At 44.1% G+C, this 14,998-nt stretch overlaps 2 protein-coding genes across 5 annotated transcripts; both read right to left on the bottom strand.

The window, feature by feature from the left end:
• Positions 1–4,667: 4,667 nt before the first annotated feature.
• On the bottom strand, positions 4,668–6,254 carry LOC136497807 (pentatricopeptide repeat-containing protein At1g80550, mitochondrial-like). Its single transcript, XM_066493667.1, has one exon. The coding sequence runs from the start codon at positions 6,182–6,184 to the stop codon at positions 4,844–4,846; it is 1,341 nt and encodes a 446-aa protein (XP_066349764.1). The 5' UTR covers positions 6,185–6,254; the 3' UTR covers positions 4,668–4,843.
• Positions 6,255–7,041: 787 nt separating this feature from the next.
• LOC136497713 (probable cyclic nucleotide-gated ion channel 5) lies at positions 7,042–14,611 on the bottom strand. 4 transcript variants are annotated; one of them, XM_066493560.1, is made up of 9 exons: positions 14,412–14,611; positions 13,660–13,838; positions 12,530–12,589; positions 11,456–12,029; positions 10,280–10,492; positions 9,426–9,724; positions 8,314–8,425; positions 7,995–8,231; positions 7,042–7,904 (listed from the first exon to the last, which is right to left on the bottom strand). In XM_066493560.1, exons 2-9 carry the CDS (start codon positions 13,698–13,700, stop codon positions 7,230–7,232), a joined length of 2,211 nt encoding a protein of 736 aa, XP_066349657.1. In that variant the 5' UTR covers positions 13,701–13,838; positions 14,412–14,611; the 3' UTR covers positions 7,042–7,229. The 4 variants fall into 4 exon arrangements, with proteins under 4 accessions (XP_066349657.1, XP_066349658.1, XP_066349659.1 ...); XM_066493561.1 differs by having other exon boundaries at positions 13,660–13,814; XM_066493562.1 differs by having other exon boundaries at positions 12,530–12,620; positions 14,412–14,610.
• Between the last annotated feature and the right edge of the window lie 387 nt (positions 14,612–14,998).

The following is a 14,998-nucleotide window of genomic DNA, read 5'->3' as shown; positions in this document are numbered from 1 at the left end:
TAGAGTAGAAAGTCAATCATTATAAGATTTAAGTATTAAAATTCTCTTGAGGTTAGCACTGCTACCCCTATTCGAGATCTCACTTCAAGCTCTATGACTTATCTTAAGTGATATGGTGCATGTTTCGAATAATGGATTATACTATTGTAGCACTTAAGAACATACTCTATGACTTAAAATCCTTATTTAAAAAGTGCAAAAAGAAGAGTTAATAAAAGATACAATAAGAACAAGAGTTTCAACTTAACCTAAGGAGAGAAAAATATACAACACTCAATAAGAATATTAAAAAAATCAAAATCTAAATTCATGACTTCATAAGATACATGATGCAATAAGAGCCACCATGATTAATGGTAAGCTTTTAAAGTAATTGCATATGGAAAATATATATAGAGGTGCCATGGAAAGAAAAAATATGAATATGAATAAATAAAATATAGAGTAGTTCCTTGAAGAAATAGTAATTAATAAGTTTATGATGACTAGATATAGCTAGAGAGTATCTATTATGTCTATCCTGTTAGAAAAAAAACAAAAAGAAAAAAAACATAGATTTAGTATATGTAATTATTTATTAATCAGATGTAGTCTCTCCATTCCAAACTATAAGACATTTTGACTTTTCTAAATACATAGCTTTTGCTATACATTTAGATGTACTATCTAGATACTCCCTCCAGGTTCCTAATTTTGGACAAGGCTTGAGTCAAACATTGGGAATATAAATTATAAATAGCTTTTAAGTTGTTGAGTTTGGAAATGTGAAAATCATATGAATAGATTTATCTTGAAAAATACTTTCATAAACATATACATATATCACTTTCAATAAATATTTTGATAAAAATAAGAAGTCAAAGTTATGCTTTGGAGACCGTATCGCTGTCCAAAATAACTTCCAACCTGGAGGGAGTACACAGTAAAAACAATATATATAGAAAAGTTAAAATGTTTTGTAATTTAGAATGAAGGAATTATTAATCAATACGTAATATTTATATCTCCTAAAATTCTAGCCTGTGCCACGGGTTGATGGACTAGTTGTTTAAAATTGGTTATTACATTCTGTGCGACCATGTGCTTGTTCATTTCAAAACATACAAAACTTTAATAATTTCAGTGGGTTTAAACTGCAAGGATTTAATTTACAGCAAACGTGGAATACCCGTTATAAAATGCAGAATTACGTTGACAAATCCGACAGCTTTGTGAACAAGCATCATCACTTTGTAAGGAGGCGCGTGTGGACAAAACTTGCCACGAGATGATATGCCAATCGCCAACAATGCAACAAGCAGGGCCGGCTGCCGTGGGGTTAATGCAGCGGTTAGCCCGTCGATTCGAGGAGCCCAGCTGATGCTCTGTCGGGCAGGCCGCCGGTACGCACGTGCAACACGTCGTCGTCTCCATCACTCGCCATGTCCATCATATCAACCGAGTCTGTTCATGGATCGATAGATCCGTGATCGGCCGGACCCCTGCCTGCTGCCACTGCAGTGTCGCAGGCATAGGGAGCCACAACCACAAGCTGCTGCTGTCACGAACACGATGTGACGCAACTAGGAAGCCACCACCGCGATCGACGCCCGGATGATCCCGATAGATCGATGATAGGTGCGAGGTCATGGAGATCAGATCGATCACCGTCGTCGTCGTGGCTCGCGGCCAGGCATGCAAGATGGCGGTTACCTAGCGAGCCGTACGGCGGGTCGGCGGCATGATACTAGGCCGCTTTCGACCGCGGCGCCCCGGCAGGCGGCTTGCTCCGTCGACGGACGGCCAAAAGGAACGTGTCCGGCGCGGGCCGTGCCACGCAGTGTAGCGACGGCGTCGCACGCCATTGCCTGCCTGAATTAGTCACCGTAAGCGTGTAATCACCACGGAGATCGATCGAGCTCCAGCATCTATCATCGATCCTTTCATGTCGTGCATCGAGATAGACACGCCTAGATCACCATTCACGCAGATCCGATTCTGATATGACAACGAGGGCTCGTGTGAACACACGTCTCAGGTGGAGAGCCGGCCGGCCGGTCGACCTTTCCGTGCGTGGAGCCCGGCGGCGCACGCAACAGTGAGGCCTGAGACCCAGCAGGCGCGTTCGTTTTCCACGGCGCCGCGCGCTGACACCGACTCGCTGTACTACCGCCCTTACCGACGGGTCGTTGGCCATGGCCCATCGCCCATTGGGCGCGGCCGCGGCGTTGTCGCCCCGCGCGCACGCCGCCCTGTCCGGGGACAAAGTCGTTAACGCACGGCCGCGGGCGCCATCCAGCGGATCGAATCGGCCGGAGGCGCCCATCGCTGCATGCGCGTGCGCACGCACGCGCCGTGGTCGCGGCCCCGCGGGCCTCGCGTGTCGTCGACATGTCCCAGGCCGTCGGCACGGCGCCATTACTGCGTTGCTCTCCCGATCGATGCATGCTCCGGTCCCGGCCGCACGGACGGTTCCAGCCACGCCGGCCGGCCCCCGGCCTGGCCCCGCGCGGCCGACGGCCAGACGGATTCCCCCCAACAGGCCACAGGTGCAACGGTACGGTTCATCGGCGATACGCGACCTGCAGCTAGCTCGATCACCTGCGCGCGTACACGGTACACGGACGTGCAGGACACGTCTCGACCTCAGGCAAGTCGTGTCGTTGGGCCCGGGAGACAGTGTGGTAGCTGCCGGTACGCGCGCCTGCAGACATGGGGGCCATGAGATGAGCGCCCCGTAGCGTATCGGGAGCAGGCCGTGCCTACGTGCCCGTGGCCGGACAAGGCAGCAGGAACAGCACGCTGCCGTTCTGGCGAGGCTGTCGACAGTTTGGTGGATAAGTTGATACAAGCAATAAGCAGCACAGCGGAATGCATGGACCTGCAAACGTACGCCTGGAGAGTGAGTGGAGACACATGGTCGATCGTCTGGTTGCCATCAAGATTATGCATGTCACATACAGATTCAATAGGATCGTCTACATAGGAAGCATTTACATTTGAACAATTTGACAACAATTTCATACATGATTGATTGGAATCAGTAATTCTATATACAGACAAAAAAAAGAACATATTTGAACAATCTGGCAACAGTTTCATACATGATTGCCTGCAATCAGAGTCATTCGTATGTCAGAATACAGTACAATACTATAGAGACAAAAAAAAAACATACACTGAACCTATTTTTCTGCATGTCCCAGATGATGTTAGAAGGAAGCAAAGAAAGAGAGTTAGGGTGTCCCAGGTGATGTTAGGAGAAGGAAGCAAAGAAAGAGAGTTAGGGTGTCTTCTTAGCCATTCTGTCGAACACGTTGAGCCATTCTGTTGAACACGTTGAACATGCTATGGTAGTAGCTTGATCTAGGAGAAAGGCAATGTATGGTAGCAGCATGGAGAAAATTAATTGTCGCTAATATCAGGTGCCAGGAAGAAAGTGCTGCATTTTCCTACACCTGGAAAGATAACTGCATTAAGATGTATTGATGTCCTATATATCCTTTCTTGGATTCTCAGGAAGCAACGATATAATGACTCACTGATAATGCTAGGAGGAACTACTACTCATTCCATCTCACTTCTTATCATCAAACTCCTAGTCAAGGCATCTAACATTTTAGAAGTTTCCAACATAAATCTTCCTCCCAAGTGCATGGAAACTACACATTTTTAACAAGTCCTTCCTCAACTACTTTGGTCTTTGTTTAGCGGAAAATGGCAAGTTCTCTGCCGATTCTTTGAAGGGAGTCAAATTACAAAGGTATGTGGCATGGCTAATGTATCAGCTAAGAAAACTGGAACCGGAAAAGAAAAAAGAAAAGAAAGAGACAATACTGAAAAGCTTGACAACAGTAAGCAAAGCCAGCGACGCGGACTTCCTACAGAAATTTCCTCCTATTCCTGCTGTGGTGTTGACAACACAGTACGTGGCATGCCAATTGCCAATGTCCTCCAAACTACTCAGAAATTTGCATTTTCTTTCCAAACATTCAAAAGTATATATTCTGAATTTCTCCTCATGGGCCTGCATGGTACTTCCCTCGGCAAGCTGTGTCATCAGTTTCTCAGATTTTGTGAAGCATTTCAAGGCTCAAGAAAATCTATACCTGACCAAGTTGCCACTGCATGCCTAAACTGTTACGAACAGTCAGTTAATAATCAAAGGAGAACCAGGTTCATGCTGCTAACAAGAGATCTAACAAGTGAGTTTGCATGCCATGATTGCCATCCATCCCCTGCCAAGCAGTTTGTCTGCTGTGAAGACTGCACTGAAGAGCAACCACATGAAGATCTGCATTTCATCTGAAGTTTTGCGTTTCAGGTATCATCCAAACTTAACTCAGTAATACAAAATTGGGTCTGATATGCCGACTTGGCTGAATAAATACCTCCAGTATTCCTGCTCCAGGTTTCACCATGAGGCTGTTTAACAAGCTGAACCTGCCTGAATAGGGACCATAGTTTTTACAAACTACATGGGCTTTGCTTTATTGCTGATTCTTCTTGGTCCTCTCATCCACTTCTTATGTCAACTTGGTGGAGGCCCATGAGCATATCACAATTCTTTTTCCAACACATGTGACCATGTCCACGTATGATTCCAGGAACACATAAATCTCTGGAGGCCCAGCTCTTCCACAGATTTTTCAGATAATAACCTAATGATAATTGATGGCAATGCAATGTGCAATATGATTCAGTCTGCTTTCAATTCCTTATAAAATCCATGAATTCATATTAGATCTCCTTCAATAAAAAGCAGCCTATATTTGGGAACATGAGCATATTCAAATCATTGTTTCAACTATAGCAATGGGGTAGTAGAACAATATAATGTCCATCCCTGTCTAGATCTCAGAAATCAAAGCACCCCGTTTAATGCGTTATCACTATCAGACTCTGCTTCTGGCAACTTAGTCCCCAGCTCTTTCCTTGGCTTAGGTGAGAGTCCCTTCGCAAGCATTTCCTCATCATACTTTCTAGCCAAATCCACCATACCCTTTTGCAGTAATGCATCAATAAGTGCATTGTATGCAAATGCATCTGGGCTAAGACCCTGCTCTTCCATTGCCTTCCACACAATGAACACTGGCCGAAGGAACCCCCAGCGCCCAAACCTCTTAATAAGCATGACATATGTGTCCATCCTTGGCTGGCAACCCCTCTCAAGCATTTTCTCAAACAGTCCGAGGACCTCCTGTGGACGGCTCAAATACTGGAAAAAGCAATGGTATGTGAGCACGTCGGGCTTGCAGCCAGTCTTGTGCATCTGCTGAACAAACGCATACCCTTCCTTGAACCTGCCCTCCTTGCAGAATAACTTGACAATCGCATTGTAAGTGGCAGTATTCGGCTTGCAGCCAGCATCAACCATCTGTCTGTACAACCTTACAGCAGAGTCGACGCCCTGTGCGAGCCCAACAGCATGGATCGCGGTGTTGTAAGCAACAGTATCGATTCGAACTCCTTTCTGCTTCATCTCCTTGAAAATCTTGAAGGCCTTCCACGGTTTGCCTGACTTAGCAAGGGCATCCATGTATATCGAGTAGGAATGGAGGTCCTTGGCAACGCCGCGGCGGTCCATGTCGAACCAGAGCTGCCGGAGGCGCGCCCAGGCGCGGGTCTTAGCCCACCCACGGAGGAGCAGGTTGTGGGTCTTCGTGCCCGGCGGGAACGGCGGCGGGTCCTTGCCGAAGCATAGGTGGTCGGCCTCGTCGACGCGGCGGTGGTCGCAGAGCGCGTCGACGAGGAGGTGGAAGGAGGCCTCGTCACGGAGGCCGATGGATGCGGCGGTGGAGTCGAACGCGCGGAGGGCGTCGTCGACGAGATTGGCGGCGGCGAGGCGGTTGAGGAGGGCGCGGAGCGCGGGGCGGAGGAAGGCGGGGTCCTCTGGATCGTGGTGGGAGAGGAGGAGAGAGGTGGCGAGCGGGAACTCGAAGTGCTTGCCGAGGATGTCGATGGCGCGGGCGAGGGTGGCGGCGGTCGGGGGCAAGTTGGCGCCGGCGGGGGAGGCGGACCAGTGGAAGAAGTCGAGCGCCCGGCGCCAGTCGTTGGCGTAGAGGGACAGCGTCTCGAGCACCGCCGAGGCGTCGAGAGAGGAGGGCGGGGTGGGGGTGGAGGCGCGCGCGGGCGCGGGCGCGGGTGCGTGCAGAGTGGAGAAGGGGAGAGCGAGGCGGCGGTGCCGCCGGACGAGGAAGAGCATCTCAGAAAGCAGAGCCGGAGGCAGCCGAATAGCCGAGGGTCCTACAGTGCCGCGACTAGAGATGGGCAGATGGCGCAGTGGCACTTGGCCCGCCCCTCCCAAACCGGCTGCTGGTGATAGGCCTATTTGGAAAAAAAAAAAACATTTTTAACTTCCTCTACCTCTAAGACAGGACAAACTGCCTCCTTCAACACTCAACCATTTAAATTAGCTGAATATCCTTGTTAGAAGTGCTTTTCGAAGTGGTTTCATCATATTTTTTTTATTAAAAATCCAGTAAACAATTGATAAGGTTTTTAAACCACGGAAAATATCTATAAGCTTACAAAGATTCTGGAGAAAAATATTAAACCCAAACAGTAAAAAGCTCATGAAAATATATTTAGAAGCTTTAGATTTGACTCTAGAAAATGAGAAAAAAATAAAAAAAAATCTGAAAACTCCCAAAATATCCTAATAAGTGCCAAAGCACGTTTTAAAAACTTCACAATAAAAAAATGAGATACAAGAAGCATGAATTCATTTAGCATTCATGTATGTTGCATTCATGCTGGCCTCTCAGATTTTTATTGTGATTTTTTAATATGTTTAGACATTCATCAGAATGTTTTGAAAATTTTCCAAGTTTTTCTAGAGATAAATCTAATTTCTAGAAGCTTATAAATATATCCTCATGATTTATAAATATTTTATTTAGGTTTCTCATGTCCCAATCCATCTCCAGGATTTTTATTTTCAAAATTTCATAGTTTAGCTTTCTCATGTCCCAATTTGTCTCTAGGGTTTCGCAGAAGGAAACAAAAGATAACTGAACACACACGATACGGGTTCCGGCTGGCAAACTTTGGACTCATATAATCAGCAAAAATTTAATACATTTGCATTTCCATAGACGTCAAGCAGGATATACCTCCGTTATGGTCTGTCTGTGCGTGGTTACAAACCTTTACAAACATTGTCTTCTGCAGCTGTCATTGAATTTTGTACAGAATCTACAGACGAGGTAAAACGTACAATTACAAGCGAGTTCAGTGTGATTGTTTCGTTAGTCAGCATCGTCGACACTAAAATCTGGTTCTGGGGGTTTCGGTAGCCTGACAATGGTAGGGACAGCCTTGCTTCTTAGCCTGTGAACCCCTCGCATGGCGTTGGCCGCGAAACGAGATGCGTAGATAGTCGCCCCAAGGCTAGGGTGGCTACTACTTGGCCGGCTTGCTGCCTCTTCTTCTTTGCGCCGCTGCTCTGCCATCTTCCGCTTGTAATAGCGACGCCATGCCGCTTGGATGAAGCAGGCTGCCCAGGTCCTCCATTGCTGGGAATAGAATCGGAATGTGTGCTGTACTTGCCTGCTGTGCAGCCTCCTGAACTGACTGGCTACGAATTTCAGCTCTTCTGCACATAGGGCAAACGCCTCAACCTCGGTGAGTGCCTTGACAGTCCTGCTCGAAACTGGAAAATTAGCAGCTGACTTGGGATCCAATGCCCAAGTGAGCAACTCATCACCACAGAATGATCCTTCCTTTAGCTGGACCTTGTTAAAGAATCCACTTCGTCCACCATCAGTGGTTACACTCTCCAAACAACCATGAAGAATAAAATGCATCTCATCCACTGGATCACCTTCTCTCAAAATGAATTCATTTTCTGTGTAGAGTGCAGGCCTTAACCGCTCACATATTGCATCCAACAATCGTTCATCCATATTTTCAAACAAAGGCACCTATCAGTAGCAAAAACGAAATGAGAATATTAAATAACTGGAAATGACTGAACAGAGCAGAAAACAATAGCTTGAGCAGCCATAACAGACCCTTTTCACTAAGCCCAAACAAAGATGACGCTTGATATCCCTCCTAAGATCTTTCGGAAGAGTTTGAACCAAACTTTCTTCATCTACTCCCCTGGTTTCCAGCCACCGATAACGTTCATACTTCCTCACCCGATGTCTGATTTCCAGTGGCAGTGAACGGTGATGCATCCACTGTTCAGCATCACGTTTCTTAACTCTCATCTCTTCAAGGCGTATAGCAACAGATTGTAGGTACCTCTGTAGGAATTCAACTCGGAATCAAGCAAAGAAAGAGGAAAGGCTTATAAAAGAATAAAAGGGAAACAATATATCACTCTACCTGCATGTTACCAATGAGGAGAGCAAAAAGAATTAGTCCAAGGACACATATTGCTATAGAGAATATCACTTCTCCAGTGTATGTGCTTGTCAAAAGCCCTTGACCAAGTGTACTGTCAAATGGGAATGGAAATTAAGATAGCAGGCATAATGTGCTCTGAAGTAGAACATATAATGATGACAGCCAATCTTGTGAACCTACAACAGCTAGAATGCATATTTCAACAGCCAAGTACAGGAACCCAATTCACATAACCTAAATGTGAAGTCCTGAACCTAAGGAAAGCTACAAACCGATCAGCTTCTGATTCTATCCCGGATTGGCCAATCATATGTGGTTCACTCTTTCGTAAGCATTGATGATACCATTCTGTTAGACATAGACAAAATACAACCACCACTTTCCAGCTGTTACTATAGCTCGCCCGCTATTAGTATTGAAAACAAGGAACCCTGTAGAGGGTTTAGGGCTAAGGATTTAGTTTTTGTGAACCCTGCAGAGGGTTAGCCTATTAAAAGAAAGGGCAGCCTAATGCTGTAAGTTACCACATCATTGCAGTACTTTGCAGCTTTATTAATAATTTTAGCTCAAAAAACATAATGCTCAAAAAATAGAGATATACATTGGACAGATTTTAACTACAAAAACAGATTTTACTCACAGTTACCAATCCTAGAGCACATGCTAAACAGAACCAAATCACCTTTTTATGCACCTTGAAGAAAATTGATCTATATTGATTATTGGATTTATATGTGCAACTCCATCTATTACAATGCACGTGAAATACAGTGTATTATGAACACCATAACCTCCTTCATAGGGCCTTAAGATTCTCAATTACTTCCCACACATTTACTGCAGTTGTATCTCAATTGACCATTGTGTACAAAACAAAAAAAATATAGCTGCATTAGCTACATAGATTACTTTTTTTTCTTTAGAAAAAGGTGACAAATTGAATTTAATATCCTATTAAGGCTAGATGAAAAGCAAACTTGTATTTCTAGCAAGCCGTGCTCATTTTATGGACATTGTTCAGCTTCAGGATTATCCAAACACATTTAAATTCTGCGTCATGAAAAGTATCATAAACAACAGCAATGAAGTACCTTAGATTTTGCAATCCCCACCAGAAGCAATAACATAATTTTGAGATGAAATTTCCTGGACAAAGTATTCCGGAGACCAGTGCTTGCTCATAAATGCCAAAGTTGAAATTATCTTGACTACCATTGCACATGTTGAATACTTGGGCACCATTAGTCTGAAGCCAACTATCATAGCTGTCATGATGATGATTATTGCAATACAAGTAGCTGCTATTACATCCAACGTTGGGATCACAGTACAGATGCCAGCAATCATCTTCACGTTCTATGGTTAAAAAATACCATAAAGTACCGACATTCTGCAGCAAATAATACATATAGAAACTACAGCATAAGTCATGGCGGATATGTAAACACCAACAGAAAATTGCAAGAGGCTGTTTCAATGAACGAATGCAAACTAATGAGTTTTCTTGTGCCACAGATAACATGTATAAAAGGTGCAGCATAAGCCATGGGAAACATGATTGCTGATAGAAACCTACGGGAAACAATCTTGATGTATAGTGCTGACAGCGAGTATTTCTTTTACATAAGTCAACAAAGGAAACTCCTTGAAAATCAATTAAACAAAGATGATGATGTTTAAAATATACACACAAGATCTCATTTACATCTAAGAACTAACATAATGGCTTAAGGATTCAAAGTTTCAAACAGTTTCGACTGGAATATGTACCACAATTTTTTAACTAAAAGTTTTAAAGTCATCAGTTATTTAGAACATAGGACAATCTCAGGTAGATATCACTGATATTGTAGTCAAAGATCGACCTCATTACTGCTGCCTTCTTCTGATGAGTAAGGAATGTGGAAAATATAATTGATAGTACATAGCTTATGGAAGCACTTACATGCCCAGCCAGCATAAACCATAGAAGATAATAAGCAGCACCAGCCCAAGCAGTTTCAATAAAAACACCAGCTGTCCTTTTCAAATCCTTGGTCACAGGGAATATTCGAAACAACCTTGGAATGTACTGAATCAAAACAACCCAAACCAGTGCAGTTTTTGTAGTCAGTACATCTGGGCCATCTGGAATGTTGAGATATCTCCAAACAACAATCTGTCAACCACCAACAGATAGTTTAAGGTAAGCTGGAAAATTATTAGAACCAAGGAAGTTTCCGAATGTGAGTAGAAAGATCATAAAGCTAGCAATTGGGATGGTCTTATGCATGCATGTAACAGCATCAAGGCTTGAGCAAGTAACGCTGCACATGGACGCAAGGTAGTGAAAAAGCAATAATTCATGTTTCAAATATTGACTAAGCGCATAAAAGGGCAGACCCAGTGCCGGAGGCTCCCACATGAGTGGGGTATGGGGAAGGGATAAACCGAGACAAGCCTTTCCCCCGCAAAATCTGCGGAGAGGCTGCTTCGAACCTATGACCTGGTGACTCAGTGAGACAACTCTCACCACTGCACCAGGCCTGCCCTTCATATTGACTAAACGCATATCTATGTCTATATCTATATCTATATCTCTAATAAAGTTAATCTCCACTACAAGTCTATCTCAACATACAAGCTATCCACATGAACGATTGGATTCTGGGAATTCGGATTTTGGAGAACAAAGGAATAGTGTTGACTACAATGAAATTCTTTATTGATGTCAATGCATATTATAGCGTATTGTTGTCCTGGGCTCCTGGCTATCATATGGAGAACAAAACTTATTTTAACAAAACTTGAACCTCGAAGCATCATCAGAAACCCTCCTAACTAAAGAGAACAGAACTTGAACCTCAAAAGTATCATCAGAAACCCTCCTAGCTAAGAAAATGCAGGTTGGAAAGTTTATAAAGCGCAGCTTCTTCTCTGCGAATGAAACTGACTTGTACTGATTCTGGACAATAGGATAGAGCTTTGGTTGCTGAACATCTGCAATTACTGCCAACATCCACTTCTAAGTACTAAGGTAACCAAACGAACTAGATATTAGAAATGCTGACACTTAAAAAATGTCAAAAAAACTGGTACAGCAATTATTACATTATCTGACACCATGCGAAAGCAGATGTACCTGTGGAAGTGGTAGCAATGCAACAAAGTCCATTGCAAAGTAACTTTTAATGTATCGCTTTGCAATTAGCATTGGATCAATCACAAGCTCACCAGTCCCAAACACTCGTGAAGACGGGGCAACATAAGCAGTGCGGAATTGAAGACACACACGTATAAGGTAGACAAAATCAATAACCGTCCGTACTATTGTTGATGTCACTGCCAACTTTTTATCTATACCAATGCAGTTTGAATCGTTGATGATGGGTAGAAAGAAGAATAGTGGGTCCACTGCAACAGCAAAAAGACAAGACGAGAAGAAAACCCAGTTCATACGAAAAAGAATTTTGTCCTGGGGATCAAATATAGTTCTCTTATATGATTTAAGATCTTCCGCAAAAGCTGTCTTAGGAGCACCAGAAGTAAGTGACTGTCCAAGTGACTTCAGTCTTCCAGAGCCTTTGCGGAACCCTGACAAGAAAGACCTTAGTGCATTAAATGAACCATAACCAAACCCAGGCATGATGGACCTCAAGGTACTCCTGCCTCCCACTTCAGAAGGTACAGACGACCTAGGACTAGACTCTTCCAGCCTACAGAAAATATGGTGATACAATGAAAATCTTTTAAAAAAAACTCCAACAGTTCAACACAAAAGAACATAGAAATTCTATGCGGTGCAAGAGGTTTCAGGTCTATAAGACATTTGACAAAAACATTTACTACTTTATCACTCAACATGAGGCAACTCTCACAAGTCTGACAAAAATTATTAGCTTGCAAAGCGGCGAAGACCTATTTGAACAATGAAAGAGTACTAGGATAAAAACCAGATTTCTAGGGTACCACAAAACAATAATAGGAAACAATTTGAACTTGCTGAAGCTGAAGAGGGCAAATCGTAAACTATCGGAAGAACAACTTAGGAATACTGCTGCAGCCATGGATGTACAGAAATATTATCTTTCAGAAATAGGATTTCCAATATGTATGGGGAAATGGGCAATACTACATGAAACATGTTATACTCCCAGAGAGAATAGGAATAGATGCAAAAACATTGTAAAAGTGTCCTTAAGACAAATAAACCAACCTAACAAACTTTTCTCTGTGCCCATCCATGTATTGAGCTTTTTGAGTGCTGTCAAACATCCTTGGGGAAGTTCGAAATACAAAAAAAAATGCTGGAAATTTAGCCAGATATGACAATGGAATAGTTAGTTGCCAGAATTACCCAGAAGGGATAACAAACACAGAAGGTACATAACTACATATCAAAGGAAAGGATAAATAATAATGCTGGAAGTTACTAAAATAAATAGTTGATATAACCTTCGGATACGAAACCCTTTGAATTTTTCCACAAGGGACGAGCCGAATTTCAGTACTGGTAGCAACGAAATTACACAAGCTTCAAGTCAATCCCCCAGGTTTATACCCAAGACCATTAGCAACTATCAAAGGGTTTCAGATACGAAACCCTTTGATAGTTTGGTTATACAATTTGAACTACTAATATGTTTTTTATGGCTTCAAATAGCTAATATGTCAAACAAAGACATTTTTCGCAAGTCAGAACAATGACATTTTCTTCTATTTACCTTTTCATTCAAGTAGAGCTGAAAATTCAGGAATATAAGATAAGCATCCTACAGAAACTTCCAGAATCACATAGGGGCAGAATGCGTCATAGATACTCTAAAGTCTAAACAAAAACACTCCATAGATTAGTGAACATGGCAGGACAAGAAGGATGCTTTCACTTAAGAGCATTACTGCATATATAATATTAACAGGACACATCTGCCCCCATCTACCACAGGCCATAGGACAGAAAAATAAGAAGAAAAAATATCGATACACTTTTTATTTGATAAGGCATATCGATACACTTGAAGTGCCTACATTTATCTACAAAAGGGATCCTACTCCTAAGTCCTAACACCACCAGTAGCAATGAATTGCCACCCAAAAAAAAAAATCATGACATCTAAATCAAGCTAGAAGAAAATGTTTCTTTTCCTCATACACAAGGCTCACCAGATTGAAGAAAGCTAGAAGAAAATGAGGCAACAAATAAGTGCCTATAACTCATCCTACCAGAATTAGGCATACAGACCCTAAATCAAGCATTCAAAAACCGCATTTTACAGATACTGCAGAAATTTCGAAACTAAAAGCATGATGAAATCGATGTCAAAGAAAACCAGCACAGCAGCATACCTCTGACTCAATGGAGGTGGAGAGCTGATGACAAAGGACATTTGAAATCCTCTGCAGCTTCAAGGTTGTGCCAAACTGCTAATGAACCCACTATTCCAGGAACCTATTTTCATATCAACACTTGTTGCATGTTCTCAGAAGCCAACCGCCCACCCCTGCACACCAGAAACACCCTGATCCTGATACAATTGGCCAACAAGCACAATCAATACCCGCGTAAAACAGTAATGCACTGACCAACAAGCACAATCAACACCCACAACAAAAAGTAATACACCTCACGGATAATGCATGGCAGCATGGGCATACAGAAATGGCAAGTACTGTAGGTGTCATACAAGCAAGCTAGCCAGTTCAGGAAACACTGCCATTTGCATGACAGTAACGCCATAAGCCCCTAAATATAGAGTTCTACAGCAGCCAGCAATATCAAGCAAATAGACAGTGAAGCTACAGCTAAGCTCTGCACGAGCAGCGCTGGGTAATCGTCGTCACTGTTTGACTTCCACGATTAGGGGTGCCGCGGCATGAGAGGACGCAGGACTACGCCTCCGTGTCCCCGCGCGACTAATAACGGCGGTAGCAGCCGAACTACTGGGGTCGTCGTCCTCGCAGGCTAATCCAGATCTACTCGTCTAGGAAGAGGGCGCGAATCATAGCTCCCAGAATCAAACGACGGTTTCCTGACGAACTCTGCGCGGTAGAAGGGATCCGAGAAGTATTTCGAGGAACCGAGAGGGTTAGGCGGTTACCTGGGCGCCGTGGGGCGGCGACGGCGTGCGGATTCGAGCTTGCTGGCGCGAGTGCGCCGCTGGGAGGGGGGCGGGGGTCCGCGAGCGAGCAAAGGGGAAAGCACGGTAGCGGAGCGGACGGGGAGGCGAGGCGACAGGCGAGCGAGACAGTCAACGAGGCCTCTGCCCTCCTTCGGTTACTCCGACCGTGAACCGTTCGACGCGGAGACGGGGAGAGCACAAGAGGCGCAGCCGAAAATTGACCGCGGCTGCCGGCTGCCGGCGAACGTCGAGGCCCGTGACGCCGCATGGGAGCTAGTGGGCCGTCAGGGAGCTGTGGTCTGGACCTGGTGGGCTGCCCAGGGAATTTAATTATTTCCCCCATTGTGCTGGTCGGCCCTGTCGTCCCAGGCAAATTTTATTTTTCTTCTTTTTGTTGGAGAAGCATGAGAATGTTCTGTCAACGTTTGTTTTTCCTAACAGAGGTTCCTTTTCTCGTCCGAACAAAAGGGGAAATCACAGCTACATCGATGGATCAGGTGCCCCCCCCCCCCCCCCTTTTTTTGACTCGAAGTCAATGATGCTCCGATGCTCGAGGCTCAGTAGTG

Source organism: Miscanthus floridulus, chromosome 12 (genome assembly GCF_019320115.1).
Source record: "Miscanthus floridulus cultivar M001 chromosome 12, ASM1932011v1, whole genome shotgun sequence".
NCBI classification, from domain to species: domain Eukaryota; kingdom Viridiplantae; phylum Streptophyta; class Magnoliopsida; order Poales; family Poaceae; genus Miscanthus; species Miscanthus floridulus.
The sequence above is the reverse complement of the archived record's forward strand: the minus strand, read 5'-3'. Positions and strand labels throughout refer to the sequence as shown.

What these genes read in the sequence shown, in the direction of transcription:
- LOC136497807 (XM_066493667.1), bottom strand. Translation starts at nt 6,184, where the DNA reads ATGCTCTTCCTCGTCCGGCGGCACCGCCGCCTCGCTCTCCCCTTCTCC.
- LOC136497713 (XM_066493560.1), bottom strand. Translation starts at nt 13,700, where the DNA reads ATGTCCTTTGTCATCAGCTCTCCACCTCCATTGAGTCAGAG. An exon ending in TGGGGATTGCAAAATCTAAG is followed by an intron (nt 8,426 to 9,425) that starts GTACTTCATTGC and finishes CCCATTTGACAG; the next exon opens with TACACTTGGTCAAGGGCTTT. An exon ending in GTTTGGGCTTAGTGAAAAGG is followed by an intron (nt 7,905 to 7,994) that starts GTCTGTTATGGC and finishes TGCTACTGATAG; the next exon opens with GTGCCTTTGTTTGAAAATAT.